At 38.3% G+C, this 19389-nt stretch overlaps 1 protein-coding gene across 1 annotated transcript in view; it reads left to right on the top strand.

The window, feature by feature from the left end:
• The window catches only part of orc3 (origin recognition complex, subunit 3), a 45797-nt gene that overhangs the window by 1061 nt on the left and 25347 nt on the right, over positions 1–19389 (top strand). Inside the window, exons 5-12 of the mRNA XM_067456001.1 lie at positions 449–553; positions 875–1023; positions 4254–4378; positions 4616–4775; positions 4863–4976; positions 8239–8372; positions 8451–8514; positions 17869–17985. Of these exons, the coding sequence (XP_067312102.1) occupies positions 449–553; positions 875–1023; positions 4254–4378; positions 4616–4775; positions 4863–4976; positions 8239–8372; positions 8451–8514; positions 17869–17985 (968 nt within the window). The remainder of the gene's footprint in view (positions 1–448; positions 554–874; positions 1024–4253; positions 4379–4615; positions 4776–4862; positions 4977–8238; positions 8373–8450; positions 8515–17868; positions 17986–19389) is intronic.

The following is a 19389-nucleotide window of genomic DNA, read 5'->3' as shown; positions in this document are numbered from 1 at the left end:
TACAAAGCTAAAATAACATTTTTTTAATAGTGCTTTCAAACAATTAATCACATACAAAATAAAAGTTTGAGTTTACATAATGTGTATGTTCTGTGTATAATTATTATAAATACATATATTCATGTATATTTAAGATTTTTTTCGCTGCCATTATAATGCTTGGAAGAGCCAGGACTTTTTTTTTTATATATTACTCTGATTTTATTTGTCTGAAAGAAGAATGCACCTAGAACGACTTGAGGGTGTTTAAATCATGGGCATGGGCTGATATGCATTCTGTTTTTATTCACAATTTGTACAGTGTCCCAACTTCTTTGGAATAGGGTTGTGTGTGTGTGTGTGTGTGTGTGTGTGTGTGTGTGTGTGTGTGTGTGTGTGTGTGTGTGTGTGTGTGTGTGTGTGTGTGTGTCATATGTTTCCCTTAGTAAAACTTTTTATTGTCATCCAGGGGTAAATGTGCCGGATCATGCCATGACATTTCGAAGTCTGTGTAATCTTCTTCAAGATTCTGTCACCCCTTTTGTGGTGTCTGTGCATGCCAAAGAATGTGCAAGTATGTATTACACTCTCCTACATGTACATATGCAATACCTTTAATAAAGATCGAGGAACACAAAAGGCAGCATGCCCAATCAATTTCAGAGTTATTAAAATGTATGTAGATCAGTTCTTATGCACAGTTTGCATCACAGATCTCAGAGGAAAATTTTGCAGATAAGTTTTTCGACCAACCTACTCAAAATCACCATTTATTGAGCTCAAAATAATTTATTATGCATAGCCTCATCTACATAAAAATTGCATTTGCATGTCATCATCAAGACTTATTATACTTAACAATAATCCTGTGTTTTTTGTAAAAAAAAATTGACAGCTGTGAAGCTCTTGATTCAGAAGGTTCTGGAGCAGCTGATGGGAAAAGGAGTGTCTGTGGACGAAGAACAGGAGGATGATACAACTTTGCTTCAAAGGACACACTGTACTATTAGTGCTCTGTGTCAGTGGTACAAGACTGCAACCAAGGTAGGATGAGATAAAATATAGGATCAAGATATAGAAATTATATTTTGCAGTGCTACTTGCTGAAAGGCCTCATTCAATATTAAAGGAAACCCTGTATGGTGCTCTTTGGTGTCTTTAGTGGATTTTTCTTAAAGGACAACTCTGGGGAATTTTTAAGTTTATCTTGATCGTTATACCTTTGTGAGTACAGTCTATAGAAAAGAAGAAAAAAAAAAAACGGATTGGTGCTTGCAACACAAACTTATTACAGATAATGCCCAGAGCCCCCACTCAGCTAAAACAGCAGCTGAGGGCATAAACGTAAAAGGTGTCTTTGTGCCTCTTAACAGACAAAAAATGCAATTAAAATGTCTGTCCAACGTAACAGGTCCCTTACATGACAACGAGATGTGCCCAAATGGAAGGATAAATAAAGTTTACATTACCTCCACAGTGGTTGCACCCCTCTTCGACTACGGAATGGCATTTTTCTTCAACTGGCTCCGCTGTATTGTGTCTGTGTAAGTTAGTCAAGTGTTCGCTGCAAATTTTCGCATTCTGTTGCCACAATTCGGAAAGGCACAAACGTGAACCATTTTTTCTTCACTTGTGAGCCCGATCGTTACTCTATGATGTCCGGTTCAAAAGAATCTTTCTTTTTAACCGGTTCTTTTTAGTGAACCTGGCGAACCAGTTCACCAAATCGGACTGAATCATTCTAAACGGTTCGCGTCTCAAATCAGTGCTGATTACACAAGTTACTTTAGTTGCTCACTTACTGGCATGAGTGACCAATAGAAATAAACACATTTCTTGAATTATATGTTGTAACTCCAACTGAACTGAGACATGTTTTGCTGATAGAACTGATGAACTCACGAGCAGCTGATACTGAGCTTGCGCATGTAACTGAACATGCAGCGGTTCTCGGATCAGCAGTACAGAATCGAAAACCGTTTCCTTCGGACACGTTCGATACTGGGAGCCGATGAGCAGAGCCTCTTCATACACACAACGCTTTTCCCTACTGGGCAATTAGCTTTTTTTCCGGCTACAACGGAGTTCCCACAGGACTTCGGCGCGAGACTACAGCTAGCCGTCTAAAACAGGTGAATTTAAACAATGGCTAAGTGGCTAAACACATCTTGTTGTCATGTAAGGGCCCTGTTCTTGTTGGACAGACATTTAAATTGCATTTTGTGTCTGTTAAGAGGCACAAAGACCCTTTATGTTTATGCCCCAGTAGCTGCTGTTTTAGCTGAGTGGGAGCTCTGGGCATTAACTGTTAACAGCTCCGTGTTGCAAGCACCAATCCAGTTAGGTTTTTTTTCTATAGACTGTACACACAAAGATATAATGATCAAGATAAACTAAAAAATTCACTGGAGTTGTCCTTTAAAGCATTTATTGTGCATAAATGCTTAAGAAGTACAGTATGTGATTTTTGTAGCAGCAATACTAGAATGCTTTGCTCAGATTTAACCTCCTGGACCCGAAGAACGCACCTGTGCATTTTGCTTGTTTTTTTTCTCATGACAGTGTAAAACAACTTAAAATACTCCATAATTTTTGGCCTCAAAGACATGAATGATATGTCTTTACAAAGTTTAAAGTGTCTACTTTTATTATGTACACTCAAAATAAAAACTAAATGTTGTGAGTTTAGCTTAATAAATAGGAAACAAACAGGATGCATGTTCTCTCGTCTATCTCCATGTGAAGTCCATTCTGAAATGTGTGTGGAAATATACTCAGAACTCAGACAAAGCTGGGAATGTCTACTTTTAAATGAAGTCATCTATATAAAAAAATAGATATTCTGTATTTGTCATTAGTATGAAAACCGGGAGTGGTCCAGTTTCTCAAGCAGCTGTTTATCGTTAATGTGACCGTACCCATGCGCGTAAAACAATTCACCTGCAAATCGTCCACAAGGAAGGAATGCAAACCCGTAAACGCACCCCATCACCCCGAAACAAAGACTCAGCTTCTTCATTCTGCTGATTCACTTGCAAGTTTACCTTGGATTTACCTCAAGAATAAGAAAAATGCCAAATAAACCATTTCTGCATTTTATATTTTTAAAATGCAATTTATTCTGGTCTTCAATTTCACATGATCCTTATTCCATCATTGTAATATTCTGATTTGCTGCTCATGAAACATTTCTTCTTATTATGAATGTTAAAAACATTTGTGTACAATGTATTTTATGATGCTTTGATAAATAGAAACAACAGCATTTATCTGAAATAAAAATCTATTGAAATTAATACAAAGATAAACTCATCACAAAGATGCCGTATATTGATCAAACAAAACAGTAAAGACATTTATAATGTTACAAAATCTTTTTATTTAAGATAAATGTTATTCTTTTTAACTTTTCATTAATCAAAGATTTATCCCTCTGGGTTAGAGCTGTGATTTATCAAATAATCCTGAAAAAGATTGCACAAATGTTTTCAACATTCACAATAATAAGATATGTTTGTTGAGCTTGAATATCAAATCCTCATGTTAGAATGATTTGTGAAGGATCATGTGAAAACTGAAGAATGGAGTAATGATGCTGAAAATGTAGCTTTGATCACAGGAATAAATTACACTTTAGCATGTATTCACATAGAAAATATTTATTTTAAATTGTAAAAATATTTCACAATATTACTGTTTTTACTATTTTGAATCAAATAAATTAGAGATGCACCGATTGCAATACCATAACATTTTTATGGTACGCTGTTTCAGTACCACAGCTAAATGTTTTTTTTTTTATATAGTTTTTTATTTAACCATTAAAAATATATATTAAGTTGATTATTTATTGTGATAATCATTATAAGGAAAAATACATAAACATTTAAAGGCTGTATGCTGTTTAAAAGTAAACATTGTTTATAAAAAAAAGATCAAGTGAAAAATAATCAACCATCTAGGCATAATTATTATTATTATTAGTAGTGACGTATTATTATTACATACAGACATAGCTAAGGTACGTAGCTAATGTTGCTCACATATTACTGTAGTCCTGTTTGTGATGAATACAATGTAATCAGACTTAAGCCATTAAAAAAACAACAACACAAATGTGAGAGCATGTCAAACTTTTCAGGGCCACAAATTAGCCTTAGGGTCCAGAGGGTTAAAATTTGTAAATTAGTTTGAAAAAGATTCTGCAATGCTATTTTCTGAACTTTGATGTGTTGAACTACTTTAAACATTCAGAAAAAAATGGTCTTTTACAGAAATGCACCCAAGTTTCTCTGCATAGGAAAGAAAATGTGCCTCGGAGTTTGCCTGTTGTTGTGATCTTCAAAGACTTTGAGGCGTTCAACCCACAAGTTTTACAGGATTTTATCCTTATCTGCAGGTGGGATTTGTCTTACAAAATGTGATAGAATAACAATGTTACAGTGCTTGCAAGGTTGTTTTTTTTATTCACTGCAAATTCTTTCAATAAATTAAGCTCAAACTGTTTATTTTATGTAACTTTTGTAGATTCTCTGTACACTAAAGAGTTGATTGATTGATTGATTGGTATATGGTCATGGTCTGATAATCTCTAATCATCTTTTTTCCCCTCCTTTTTATTTTTTACATTACATAGTCGATACACCCAGGAGCTTCCATTCATTTTTATTTTCGGCATTGCCACATCTCCCAGCGCTATTCAGCACAGGCTTCCCCACTCTGTGTCATCTCTGCTTTGTATTGAGGTCTTTCAGTCTCTCTCATGTACTCAGCATTTAGCTTCTGTTTTTGACAAGGTAAATAACCGTTGTCATTTGCAATGCAAGTACTTCAATAATTTCCTTATTTATGTTTTGATGTTTATACTTGTTTGTTTTTCATAGCTTATTCTGAACTCCCAGTTTCCATTCAAGCTCAGCAGTCGGGTGATTCAGGTGCTGGTTGGCATCTTCCTCTACCATGACTTCTCTGTTCAAAATTTTGTTAAGGGCCTACAGGTGAGCTGACAAATATATTCTTTCAAATTTCACTGTGGCTTGTGTATGGTTTCTTTGCTGATTATTTATTGGAATGTATGTTATTTAGTGACATTAGTATTCTGGCCTATGTTGTATTTCATCCCAAGATCCTCATGATAAAAAAAAAACGTTTTGAAAAATCCAATTAAATGCTTGGGTGTCGTCCATTTTGACTAATTAACCTATATCTGCTGAACATAAAGTCCAAACTGAATGAAACCTGATGGTGTGGACTAGAGGTTAGATCGGGCTCAAAAAATCAACCCCGACCCTACCCGAGCCCGTGCACGTTGTGTCCAAGCCCGGCCCGGCCCGACACATTAACTGTAATTATGAGTCCGAGCCCGATTTAAACCCGACCATTGTTCAATATGTGGGCGTTTTGACGAGAACGAGCCTGTAATGAGCAAAGTGCAGCGAAGCGGACTGGTGAGGCTCATGATAAAACTACATTTAGTTTTCAGTTTTCTCCACAGCGACTGTACAGCCGAATAACATTTTGTTGCAATATTTTCATGTTTAACACTTTGAAGCTGCTTTGAAACAATCATCATTGTAAAAGCGCTATAGGCTATAAATAAAGTTGACTTGACTCCGCTCAATAATCCGCAGGCGCGCTCATGATCCGCTCACCGGTAAACTGATGTTTGCTCAAATCCAGCTCAGACATTTATCTGTAGCTTACTTTGTTGTAGCCATTAAACAATGTGTTTTTTCCTTCATATATGTTTAAATATTATAATATTATTTTTACATTTCATCTGATTACGATGAGTGAAAAGATGCGAGTGGGTCAGAAATGATTTTGGTGGTTATATTTAGTTTAATATTAAGTTTTGTTTTGTAGAAAGCATTTATTTTGTTTTGTTTAAATTGTATCTTAATTTTAAAAAAAGGTTTCTTGGGCCAATTGCCTGGATTTAATAAATAAAAAGCAAATAGCAGACTATAATCACGAGGTGAAGTCGTGGGAGTGATTGCTTTCATTTCATCTCATGAACTGGAGCGCGCGTCTCATAAATAAACCGAAACTTAGCAGGCTATACTTGCCTCACAGACATGACAAATATGCGTATAGAAAGCTTGAAATGTCCACTTTTAAACGAAACGATTCAAAGATATTTAATTAAGCAAAGTGCAGTGTTCACGCGAGCAGCTCTTGACTCAGAGCATTTCTGTTTATGCTGCGCTCCATCACTGCTCGAGCTGTGAGTTTAACACGCATTTTTACACTAATCCTGACTTGTGCAACTTTGTAGCCTACACATTTGTTTCTTAGTTGTTGTATTAGTTCTTACATTGCTAAATATACATATAATTTCTGATTATAGCATAGCTTTCTGCCCACCCAATTAGACTAGTAAAGTAGGCTAATGATTAAAAAAACAAACGCTTGATCACGGGCCCGGCCCTACCCGACCCGAGGATAGTGCAGGGAAATCTCAGCCCGACCCGGCCCGCGGGTCGGTTCGGGTCAGGTTCGGGCTCGGGCTTGGGTAGAGAATCTAAACTCTAGTGTGGACAACAGGAAGGAAACATGGCAATTGAAAGGTGCTATACTAAATTTGTCCATTATAGTTTGTCACAATGCCTTTTTTTCTCACAGTATCCCAGCTAAAGGTAAAAAGATACTATTTTAATAACAGCTCTTAATATTATTGTTATTATCAAGTTAGTATTATCAAATTAATATTAATAACAACAAGCCCCCAAATTATGGAACAGGAGCATATTGTCCTACACTTTCAAACCTCTCTAAAGTCCAACCCATCATGGGATGTGCTAATGCTGTTTCTTTCGCTTTGCTTTAGGGCTGTGATGGGGGCAGTTTTTTTATATGCACTATATTGCCAAAAGGTTTGGGACGGCTGCCTTTACATGCAAATGAACTTTAATTACATCCCATTCTTAATCTGTAGGATTAATCCATATAAAAATCCGTTTAATATGGGGTTGGCCCATCCTTTGCAGCTATAACAGCTTCAACTCTTCTGGGAAGGCTTTCCACAAGGTTTACGAGTGTGTTTATAAGAATTTTTGGCCATTCTTCTAAAAGCCAGTTTGTGACTTCAGGCAATGTTGGACGAGAAGGCCTGACTTGCAGTCTCCGCTCTAATTTATCCCTAAGGTGTTCTATCGGGTTGAGGTCAGGCCAGTCAAGTTCCTCCACACCAAACTCACTCATCCATATGTCTATGGGCCCTGGTTTGTGCACTGGCGTGATGTCATGTTGGAACAGGAAGGGTTCTCCTCAAACTTTTCACAAAAAGTTGGAGCATGAACTTGTCCAAAATGTATTGGTATGCTGAAGCATTAAGTGCTCCTTTCACTGGAACTAAGGGGCCAACCTCTGAAAAACAACCCCACACCATAGCCCCCCTCCACCAAACTTTACACTTGGCACAGTGAAGTCAAGCAAGTACCATTCTCCTGGCAATTACCAAACCCAGACCCATTGGATTGCTAGACAGATAAGCATGATTCGTCATTTCAGAGAACCTGCTTCCGAGGATTTGCATTGCACTTGGTGATGTAAGGCTTGGATGCAGCTGCTCATCCATGGAAACCCATTCCATGAAGCTCTCTACACAATTTTTTTGAGATAATGTGAAGGCCACACAAAGTTGGAAGGTCTGTAGTCATTGACTCTAAAGAAAGTTGGTGACTTCTGTGCGCTGCTGAATGAAGTGCCGCTCACTGACAGCAGAGGGAGCTGATGAAGTTGCAGCGCGAGTGTCACAGCACTAACGCTGCAGGAGTCAGATTACATTTACTGTCATGAATGAGCTGAATGAGATCTCTTGATGAGAGCTGAGGTAATCGCGACCGTGGTCGCGGCATACATTTACAACGTGTGTTCAGTCTGGCACTTTTCAGTTTGTGCCTTTGGAAGCTTAACTTTCAGCTTAAAAATTATTTGAGAGGTTAAAACACTTGCGTTGCTCAGTGCTCAGCATAGCTCCATTTACATGAATGCCTACAGCTGTGTCAAGTCTCTAGGTCAAATGCAGATTTGAATGTTCCTATGTGATTTTTGTCAAAGGTTTAATAGAAATAGACGAATCTGTCAAGTAGGAATGAGATCGCATAGGTGTTTGAATCACGATCGTTTAATGATTAGTCGTGTAGCTCTACTATAGCATCTAAAACATTATTAATGTGAGGTTGAATGGGATTGAATAATACTTTTGTAGAATATGGATATTTTGCCAGCATTGCAATTAAACCTTTTGTCTTACAGTTCTCTATGTTAGAGCACTTTAATAGCCAGCCTCTCAGTGTGCTTTGCTGTCAGAAGAAAGAGGCTTTGCTTTGTGCCAAGACGTTGAGCCAACAAAATGTGGAAAGAATTCGTCATCTACCTTCATTCATGAGGTATACATGAGGACACAAATGTTCACTCCAGTAAAGGGCTGCAACAGTTCTGTAACTACACAACATATGTGTTTGTAGGTATGTGGAAACTCAGGAGCCCCAGGAGCAGGTGCAGCTCCTTACCAATGATGAACATGTCAAGGTAACTGTTAATTATTTTTTTCCCACTAAAAATATGCTTTTTTTATTATTTGACTGAATGAATTGTATCCTCTTTATTTAGAAGAAAAATATAAAAAAATATTTTTGAAGATCTTAGAAATGCACATAACATTGTGTGCATAAACGGTTAAATACACACAAAAATGACAATGTCCATCTTGGTATTCACATTAACAGCTTGAAGGAATTTGGATGTTTCATGCAGTGTCATGCAGACTTTTGCTGTACCCAGCTCCAATTCACCTCCCAGGACATTTTAGTAATCCTGAAGACCTTGATTGGCTAGATCAAGTGTGTTTAATTAGGGTTGGAGCTAAACACTGCAGGACACTGGCTCTCCAGAAACTAAGGCCCTGTCCACACAACCACACAAACCAGAGCTTTCCCAATCTGACCGACACCCCCCCCCCCCCCCCCCCCAACTTCTGCATTATGAAGGATGACCAGACATTTTTTTTAGGTGTATTATTAATTTGTGTATTATTATTATTAACACTCAAATAGCATGTTTAGCAAGCTATGGGAAAACTGGCAGCCAGGCAACACATAAGTGATCGTTCCTGAGTGGCAACTTCACTTCTCGCATTCTAGGAACATGGTAGTCGATGTATGCAGGGAAGTTCCTCATACCCCTTCGTTCGAAGTGTGGTCCTGAAAATGTTTTGTTTTAAGGGCTATCTGGCCCTTGCCCTTACCCCTACCACTCCAGCCAAAAGAGAATCGAGACACTCCTAGAAATGGGATTGGGCCTGCTTGTCTTCCTTGAATATTAATGATGATTATTCTGTCTTCATTATATTTAGGCCTATTCTTTTTATTTACAGTACCTTTCAAGTTATTGGTGTCAGTACAGCATATTCAGCTTGCATTTAAAGGCTCGAAGATTCCCACTAATGCATGCCGCAGTTTAACATTTACTTGCTGCAAAATCAACAAATATATTATGCATGGGTTTTGTAAGCTCACTGTACAATACACACATACATATCCTGGATAGCTGCATTTTAATGCACAAATAAAGGCATAGCTGTTTACATTTGTACTCTGTAAAAATATACTATATGAACTAGCACTTTTATTAACTCATGAGGCTTATTTTGTGCAGTGCAGTGTTTTTATAAAGCCTCTGGTGCCGTAAAGACCAGTTACACTGTGAAAATGAAATGCATTTGTATCATTACATATTTTTCAAATAATGCACTTTTTTTCATGCTATCTCTCTCTCTCATTCTCGCTCGCTCTCTCTCTCTCTTTTAAATATTTTTTTAAAGAGAGTAGAACATAAGTTGCACCAACAATGCAAACACATCCAGACAGTTCTAAAACATCACATCAGAACTATGTGACAGTCTTATAACCAACTAGGCTTCTGAACATCACATTTAGGTCTAGTAGGATGAGTGTCCCTGCGTCCCAATTCGCATACTATTCATACTAAATAGTATCTGAAAATAGAATTAGTATTTCCCAAATCGTAGTATGCTGAAAAGACAATTCCAAAGATACCCAGATGGTCTACTATTTCTGGTCTGAATTCGATGTGCAGACTCACTTCGAAGATGCACACTCTTGACAGCTGATATTGTCCACTAGGGCTGCAACTAACGATTATTTTGATAATCAATTAGTTGGTCTATTATTTTTTCAGATTAATTGGATAAATGGCTATTTTTTTTATTTATTGACAAAACACTATTCCACATCCTGTCCAATGCTGTCCTTCAAACAAATTTGTTAGCTGAGTGCTATGAACACACACATAGTGAATATATCATCATTACAAAAATAAACCATGGTTTTAATGAACAAAACAAATATACTAATAAATAAACATAATATTAATAATTTAAAAAATAACAGGGCTATTGTAGTAAATCATTGGTGACCACAAATTAACCAATGTTTTGCTTCAAATCCAGTTTGAATATATATTGTATGTGTGTGGCTATACAAACGGTAATCAATACGGAAAAAGCATGGTTTTACTATAATAAAAACATGGTTTTACTTTCTAATATAACCATGGTTAATTTCCATTAGGGTGGATCAGTGTTGTAGTCTACATTATTTGCAAAAAGTTACTAAGCATAAGTAAATCCCTACATTCAAATTATATTAAAGAAAAACACAAACACAAATTCAGTGCTACCAGGGAGGATGTTCTCACACACACGCACACTCTGTCTATTAAAACAGTAACTGTTACTGTCATTTCTTTATCCTGTAGAAACATCTTACATTTATATTCAATTTCACACTGAAATCCATTTACAGTTACTACTGTCACTACATGTTGACTTTTAAAGATAAATTAAGCATTCAACAGCAGATATTTCCGATAAATGAATGTTTTTCCGCTGAAAATTAATGTGCTGCGTCCCAATTCGCCTACTTGTACTACGTCCTTAAAAGTATGTACTCTTTTTGTGAAGAGAATTGTATACTTTTGAGTGTGTAGCAGAAAAGTATGCAAGCTTCGGGACATACTACTTCGCGATCTTTAACGGACTCTGTCGCTTAGTTACGTGCATCCCGTCTCCGTTTATCTGCCCTGTCAATCATCGTCAGATTCGTCACAGTTCAAATCCTCCACATTCAGATTAATCTCCTACCCTATGGGAGAGAAATGTAGCCGCTCGTCTTTAATGCAGAGACTCTCCTCATGTGTTTAAATATAATGATGCATTTAAAAGTTAATGGCTAAACTTGTCATTACGAAAGTTCACAATGCTGCTGCAGGTGAATATAATGTTTACTACACGGAATAAATATATTTTTGTCAGTTTAAATATTGATAGTTGGTCACTCAAACCCTTTTATCTAAACTTCTCAACTTAACCGTTGGACTCGCATATCCGTCATGTTTGTAGTTTTTTTAACGCTTTTTAGCCGCGTTTGTAGTTCTAATCGAATCCTCGTCCAACTCGCAATGGGTTGTGGGCCATATCAGCCGTTAGAGTGCCCATCGATCCATACTTCGAATTCTGACAGGAAAAGTAAACCATCTGGGTATCTTTGGAATACTCTTTCAACATACTACGATTTGGAACATACTAATTCTATTTTCGAATACTATTTAGTGTGGATAGTATGCGTATTAGGACGCAGGGATGGTCTCTCGCGATTGCGTTCTGTCTGTTTGATGTGCATTCGCGCCGGCCGCATTGGCGTTCGTTGAGTGAAGTTTAACACTGTCAGAACGCTTTTTAATGCAAAATTGAAAGACTCGCATGAATTAGTAGCATTTACAGATGACAATATAACTACTGTCCTTTGTATAGATCAGAGGATAACCTGTAAAATGAGGACCCAGACATGAGCGTGCGCACACGTCAAGAGCATGGTGCTGAATGCTGCAGAGACGCTGTTCAGGAAGCACGTGACCTAAAACAAGGCCAGTTATTGGCTACTTCTGCTGTACTGGCTGAGTAAGCCTCCGGTGGCTCATTACTGCCACACTTTGGTCACCGCAGATTTAAAATATGCACGAAATGAGCCACTTACGGCAAATAAAAGTTATTTACCAACTAATCGATGACTTAATTAGTTGACAACTATTTTAATAATCTTTTTGAATCGATTAAAACGATTAGTTGTTTCAGGTCTATTGTCCACAACCCATTGCGAATTGGACGAGGATTCGATTAGAACTACAAACTCTTTTTGGAACGGATTAAGTGTTAAAAACTACAAACAAGTCGGATGTGCGAGTCAAGGTACGTTCACACCGAACATGAATAGAGCGTCTGGAGTGAATGATTTCCATGTTAAGTCAATGGAAAGGCGCATTGACACGCGTCAGCAGGTCCTGTGGTGCGTTAGACTCGTTTCGCGGGGTGTGATGGCTGCGATTCCGCCTCATTCGCGCGTCCAGTTTGCGCGAATAACGCAAATTTGAAGCAAATTGAGCGTCTTGCACGATACACGCGAGTGGTGCATTTTGTGCATTGACGCGTTTGAAGCGAATTCGCGTCTACGCCCGAGTTTAACATTTAACTTTGCCGTCAATTCGCGCCACGTTAACCAATGAGGAGCCTGCTTGCTGCTGTCACGTGATAAAGTGACGTGATGAGACCCTGCATATAATTAAATTACATTATCACCTGAAAAGCATTAAAACTACATTTAGTGACAAAATAACAGTATGTTTTAAAGCTAAAATATGTGGTTTACTTATAAAGACAGTGCCTATTTAAAAAAGAATACTCTTGCGTTTTTGGAGTTGTGAGATCCAGCTATCACCGGGCACTCAGCGCTCGTTAACCCCGGCAAGAGCAGCCATCATTGCCAGTCCTTCTGGCGTTTGCCGCTGGCTCGGATGTCTCCGTAGAGGGTAAACATGACAAATAATTCGTCTTGTACACATCTAATGGGCGATCTTTGGTCCAATTAATCTATTGTTGCCTACCAAATCATTTTGACTGAGGGCAAAGTGAAGTTTCATAACTTTATATTTTATTTAAAAATACATGCATAGAAGATAATCCAGGTAGTGCGTTGGCTGAACCACATGTGTGGCTGTTAATGCTTAATATATATATTTTTTTGAGTGGTGTTTTAGGACATATTTCACCTGGAGCGCCTTTAACAAGTGTCTATTTCGCTTCAAATGCTCGATTTCTACACGCGTCTAATTTGCTGCGGACGCGCGAATGGATTCAAAATGTTGCGCGTCAAACTAGACGCGGTAGATGCGATTTTGATGCTCAATTCACATTGGGTGTGAACGCAGCGTCAGACGGTTAAGTAGAGAGGTTTAGATAAAGGTTTGAGTGATCAATTATCAGTATTTAACCTGACGAAAAGATATTTATTCAGTGCTATCCACATTATATTTCACCTTCAGCAGTATTGTGAACTTTTGTAATGACACGTTTGGCCATTCACTTTTAAAAACATCATTATATTTAAACTGCAAGCACATAAGGATAGTCTTTGCATTAAAGACCCACATATGGCAGATCAACGTGCGGCTACATTTCTCTGATACGGTAGGAGATTAAAAGGAATGTGAAGAATTTAAACTGTGACGAATCTGAGGATGATTCACAGGGCAGTTAAACGGTGATGGGATGACGTAACTAAGCGACAGAGTCCGTTAAAGATGACGTAGTAGTATGTCCTGAAGCTTGCATACTTTTTTGCTACACACTCAAAAGTATGTACTTTTTCTTAACAAAAAGAGTGCATACTTTTAGGACGTAGTATAAGTAGGCGAATTGGGACGCAGCATGTGTGTATGTAGTGAGCATTGTTCAATGTTGTAGTTGAGTAGTGTCCATGAAAATGCAGTGAGAATCAGTAAACTTTCTGTGTCCCTTAAGAACACGCCAGCAGTTCCATACCCTCATTTTATTCCACTCCTGGAAACAAGGAGTACGAGCACCCTGCTTAAAGCATAAATGTATTTTTTCACTTTGTGTTAAAGGGGGGGGTGAAACACTCAGTTTCAGTCAATCTCATGTCAATCTTGAGTACCTATAGAGTAGTATTGCATCCTTCATATCTCCGAAAAGTCTTTAGTTTTATCATATTTATAAAAGAAATATAGGCTGTACCGAGTCTTTCCGGAAAAAACTGAGCGCCTGGAGGCGTATCGTGTGGGCGGAGCTAAAGAATGACAAGCGCGCAAAGCGGTGACGTCCTCAAGCGTGGAGAAACCCATGGCTATCTCAGCTAATACAGATAATGATCCAGAATCAAATCTGAGGGAGAAATAAATTGAACAGGAGAAACGGCAACATCAGGACGTCCGTCTCTGTAGTATGTAAATTACTGTATTTAGTGGCCTCTCCACATTTCTGTGTCTTTACTCGCAGTGTATGAGGACATGATTCGGTTTATGGACTATTGTATGCGACTAGACCTTAGAAGTAGCAAGCAAAACGGTTTTGCACGTCAGAATACTGTAACGTTATACAGAACAACAATGGAGTAACCGTTAGCGCATTTGAATGACGAAGCACGCAATCGTGTCGTTTACTGATGTTTACTCATGCGTCCGTAGCCAAAAGCAGAGACATTTGAAGCAGTTTAACTCACCGGCTGCTTCCAAAGCAGGACCGAACCTTTATCGCTGGGACTGCTCCGTCAAAAACACACTTCTTTGGTATGATTTGGTAAAGTCCTGACAGCAGTGGCGTGTAAATCCACTTTGAGACGCGACTGAAACGATGTTGTGAAGCTTCCCGTCATTTCTGCGTTCAAATCGGTTCAAATGCAGCGCTGCCTTCCCGGAAAGCTGTGCTGAAGCGTTAAAGTCGCTCGACGTCACCCATAGGAATAAAGAGAAGCGCGGCGCCACAAAAGTGTTCACGGACGACTGGATCTGCATCTGAGAGACTGTTTACGGCGTGCATTTCCTCTCTCTCTCGCTCTATTCACGCGCGCACCCTAGAAGAGCCCCTACGGCCCATACAAGGACCTTCCGATCTATTTAACGTCAAGTAGACCCATACTCGAAAAAAACTCGCCGAAACTTGTGAGAAACCGGAAGGAGTATTTTTAACACAGAAATACTCCATCAAACGTCCAACATTAGTTTTTGAAACTTTGTCTATGTTTAGGATGGGAATCCAAGTCTTTAACAGTGTAAAAAGCTCAGTATGCATGAAACAGCATTTCACCCCCCCTTTAAACCCTTTGTCAAACCGTAATTTCAGTTGGTGTGTTTACAGGAGCATGTAAAGTGACATTACGTGAGGGAACAGGGTAGAAAATGTTTGTTTGTTGTTAGTTGATCGGTAAAGTTATTGTCACGGGCTGTGGGCGTCCGTGCCACCCTTATATTTCAACACTGACAGAGCTTGCTGGATTTACAACACAAGATCATCCACTTATTCTCCTACAATATGGTGAATTCAAGGTGATTGGGACACTTTTTGGCATTGTGATGACTTGGGAAAAGTGTTCCAATCACTCTGAATTCACCTTATGTGACATTACGTGAGGGAACAGGGTAGAAAATGATTGTGTTAGTTGATCGGTAAAGTTATCACGGGCTGTGGGCGTCCGCGCTACCGTTATATGTTTAAACACCGACGGAGATGGGGCATGTTGTATTTACAAGCTAATAGGGCTGTGCAATATATCGAAATATTGCAAATGTACATATCGCAATATGCATATTGCAATGGCTCGCAATATCTGAATGATTTTAATAGGCTACATCAACATTGTGAAAAGTGTAAGTTTTAGGTCACACATTGGGCAGAGAACAGACTGGGCACATTCCTATTGTGTGACTTTGCTTGACGTTAAAAGAGTTATTAAAAGCCATAATGTGCAAAAAAAAAACAATAATTTGCAGTCTCGCACTGTTTGACACACACACACACCGTAACGTGAACAATTTGTGACACAAATTTTTTCTACAACACGGCTGGTCACTTTCAGAAGTTGTAGCGACGCTTTCTTTTCCCAGGAAGAATGTGAAACGCAAATGGTTTCATTCTCAGTTTTTAAATAATTTTTAAAAATATAATTTAAATAGATTTTACAGACTAATTGCAATATCGTTTCACATATCGAATATCGCATTAATTAACAAGATATCGCATATCGCATTTTTCTTCAATATCGCACAGCTCTACAAGCTAAGATCATTCACTTCTGATATGACATTTTTTTGATTGTGTAATGTAGTTTGAAGTGTATGAAATCCAAAATAAACATTAAAAGACACTGAGCTCAGTCAGTCTCTCACTCACTCACTCACTCACTCACTCACTCACTCAGTCTCTGGCAGTCAACGCGCTAAAACCATTGATCCCTCACTCAGGAAAGTGACCCCTCATCCCGTCCCTAGAAAGGCTGAATAAAGTGGACCTGCAATGAAATTATGAAAATAACAGCATTTCTTCGGCATTGCACGACCGAAGGCACTCCAGCCTGCTATTCCACAGCAATAAAAAATGGCCTCGCCCCCCTTATTTAATATTCTTGGAGGGGTTTATGTAAATATTGGAGCTGTGATGTCACCAACCCTGGAGGAAAAGGCCCGGTTAAAAAGAAAACGGTTCCCTACCGACCGTTTGCTGTAGTCCTTAGAAATTGATTTCTTTAAAAGGAAATATCTCCCTTTGCTTTAAACTTTGAACAATATGACTTTGCAGATGTTGTTTATGCTCCAACGGGAACATTACACACTAGCTAAAGTTATAAAAGTGAAATTGGTTTTACCATCCCTTTAAAGGGACCGGTGAAATACCAGTTGTATCATATGGAGTGGCTCAGTACACCTGCAAGAAGTCAGTTACCACAGGGTTCCATGGCTTTTATTGCTGGATGGCTATTTGGACTGTGTAGCCTGACAAGCCAGACCCACATCAAGATGTTTGGTCTGGAAACTCACCATTGACAGGGCTCAATCCGAGGGGCGGGTTAAACGGTTGTCTTTCAAACTCCCTCTGCACGCGATAGGATAGCGCTACAACCAACCAGATTAACGAAGGTGAAACGGAGCTCGTTGATAGATTGAACATTCGCTGTATCTGGTCGGCAAAACTCCGAACACATCTTCCCTTTTTAAGAATGACTTCAGTGCAGTTCTTTGTTCTTTTCTCAGAGGAAAGCTTAACTCCAAGTCTTCCAGAGTCGCGGTCAAAGCTGATTCGAAAGACCGCTGTTCGCCAGTTTCTGTGTTTACTAGAAGTGCGCAAATGCAACTCGGCCTATAACTCTATACACGATGTGATTGGCCCGACATGAGTTTGGCGTTTACAGCTCAGAAGGGTATTGAGAGTTGCTAGACGACACTCGTGGGCAGATTAGATTTGCTGCCGCTAGGGTGCGTCTAGATTTCTAGGCTATAGACAGTGTGTTTGAGCACACGTTTGAACCTCTCTACAACACCATTAGCTGCCAGGTATTAGAGAGAAAAACTTCTAAAAATTAGAATGGATAAATGTGAGCAATTAAAATAACATTTGTTTTCTAGGGGTTTAGTTTTAATTGCACATATAGCAGCATAAACAACAAAACATGAGGATTCACATATTGTCATATTACACACCTGTAGCACTTCTGTGAAAGGAGAAAAAACTGAATAAAAGCATATCATCATCTTCCTAGTGTTATTCCCAGTCCTTTGCAGAGTTAGGGTAAAAACATATAAAATTACAATAGGTGTTCAGCACTTCGTGCTTGAACCCCTAATAAATGTATAAGGAATAAATATGTGTAAATGGATTTCTGTTTTGATTTATTGTGACACCAAACACAAAAGAAAACCGAGATGGCAGAAAGCGGCATCCTGTTTTTTTTTTTTTTTTTTTTTTTTACTTTGCGTGGAAGCAGTAAACTAATCTTCTTTTGCAATTTTGTGTCTTTTCAGGATGCATGTCAAAAATTACTGAAGAACCTCCATAAATACCACAAAAATTACTATCCAATTCTTCAGTGTCTGCACTCTTTGACATCAGTACTTCCTAAGTTTCCTCTCGGGAAGCACGTAAGTAGACCTTCTGGCTTTTTATTTTTATATTTTTTTTATATAGTGTCCTTAGAACACATTACATGTACTTAATAGTAATAACTATTACTATGAAGTTATTACTTAATAACATAATAGGGCTGCACGATTATGACAAATCATAATTGTCGATTATTCCCTTGAAATTGTAATTATTAAATACGATTATCACAATTAGTGTCTGGAATATGACTCGCTCCACACTGGAGTGCTACTATTTTATATAGCTTTGTTATGGAGCAACCTGTAAAAGATGTAAATATCACAAGTCCTGCACACTGCAAAAAAAATGCTCTTCTTATTTAGTAATCTTAGTACTTAGTTCTTATTTACTGTCGTCTGTAATATCACTGAAACTCCAAAAAACGTATTTTTTTCCCCCTCACGCATTACTCACGTTATGTCCCTAAAAATAATCCATCTAAACTATCTAAAATGCTTTAAATAATCATACTACTAAAACCAAATGTGATCTGGTGATTTAAGTGATGTTTGCGCTTTTGTCTTGGATTTGGATTTGACACTCGATTAGTTATTTTTACAAAGCTTTTATGACATTTATTGGATTAGCCGTCTTGATTACTTAAAGTGTCAATACTTTATGATGCCTGTGGCATTGGGGATGGGCTTAAATGGAGGGACAGAAATCGCAGGTTTTATAACAAACATCTTAATTTGTGTTTTGAAGCTAAACAAAACAACATATCAATCAATCAACTTTATTTATATAGCGCTATTACAATCACGATTGTGTCAAAACAGCTTCACAGTGTCAAACAGGACAATATTGCAACAAAATTAGATTTGGCTATACAGTCGTTCTGGAGAAAACAGTGATGTTATCAGCTTATTTTAATTTATCATATAGCGACAATGATGGCAGATCAGTATTATAGTTTATAGAATTAAATATAACCTAATTCATAAATTTTATTTGTATATTTAGTTGAATAACTTGATTATAATTTTAGTGTCCCCAACTGAGCAAGCCAAGCCAAAGGCGACAGTGGCAAGGAACCAAAACTCCATCAGAGCATGAAAGAGAAAAATAAACCTTGGGAGAAACCAGATTCAGTCAGGGTGCCAGTTCTCCTCTGGCCTATTAACACACCGTGTATGATAATTATTCTGGCAACCTTACAGGTCAGAAATCATATTAGATCGGAATATTCAAAATTTCATGGTATCACGCAAGAGACGGGTTTATTTAGGATGGCGCATCGATTACACAAGAGTATGAATACTTGAAAGATCTGAGTTATTGCGCCGGAGATGGGTTTTTTGAGCATGACGTGCAGGTGGGGCAAATTCAGAGGAGACACCAATTGACACGGTCTCAATAGACACTCCAGGATGCGTTGGGCATGTCCAGGCGCAGGTCCA

This window comes from Pseudorasbora parva, chromosome 10, assembly GCF_024679245.1.
Source record: "Pseudorasbora parva isolate DD20220531a chromosome 10, ASM2467924v1, whole genome shotgun sequence".
In the NCBI taxonomy this organism is placed as follows: Eukaryota; Metazoa; Chordata; class Actinopteri; order Cypriniformes; family Gobionidae; genus Pseudorasbora; species Pseudorasbora parva.
Note: the sequence above shows the minus strand (reverse complement) of the source record. Positions and strands in the feature narration are given on the sequence as shown.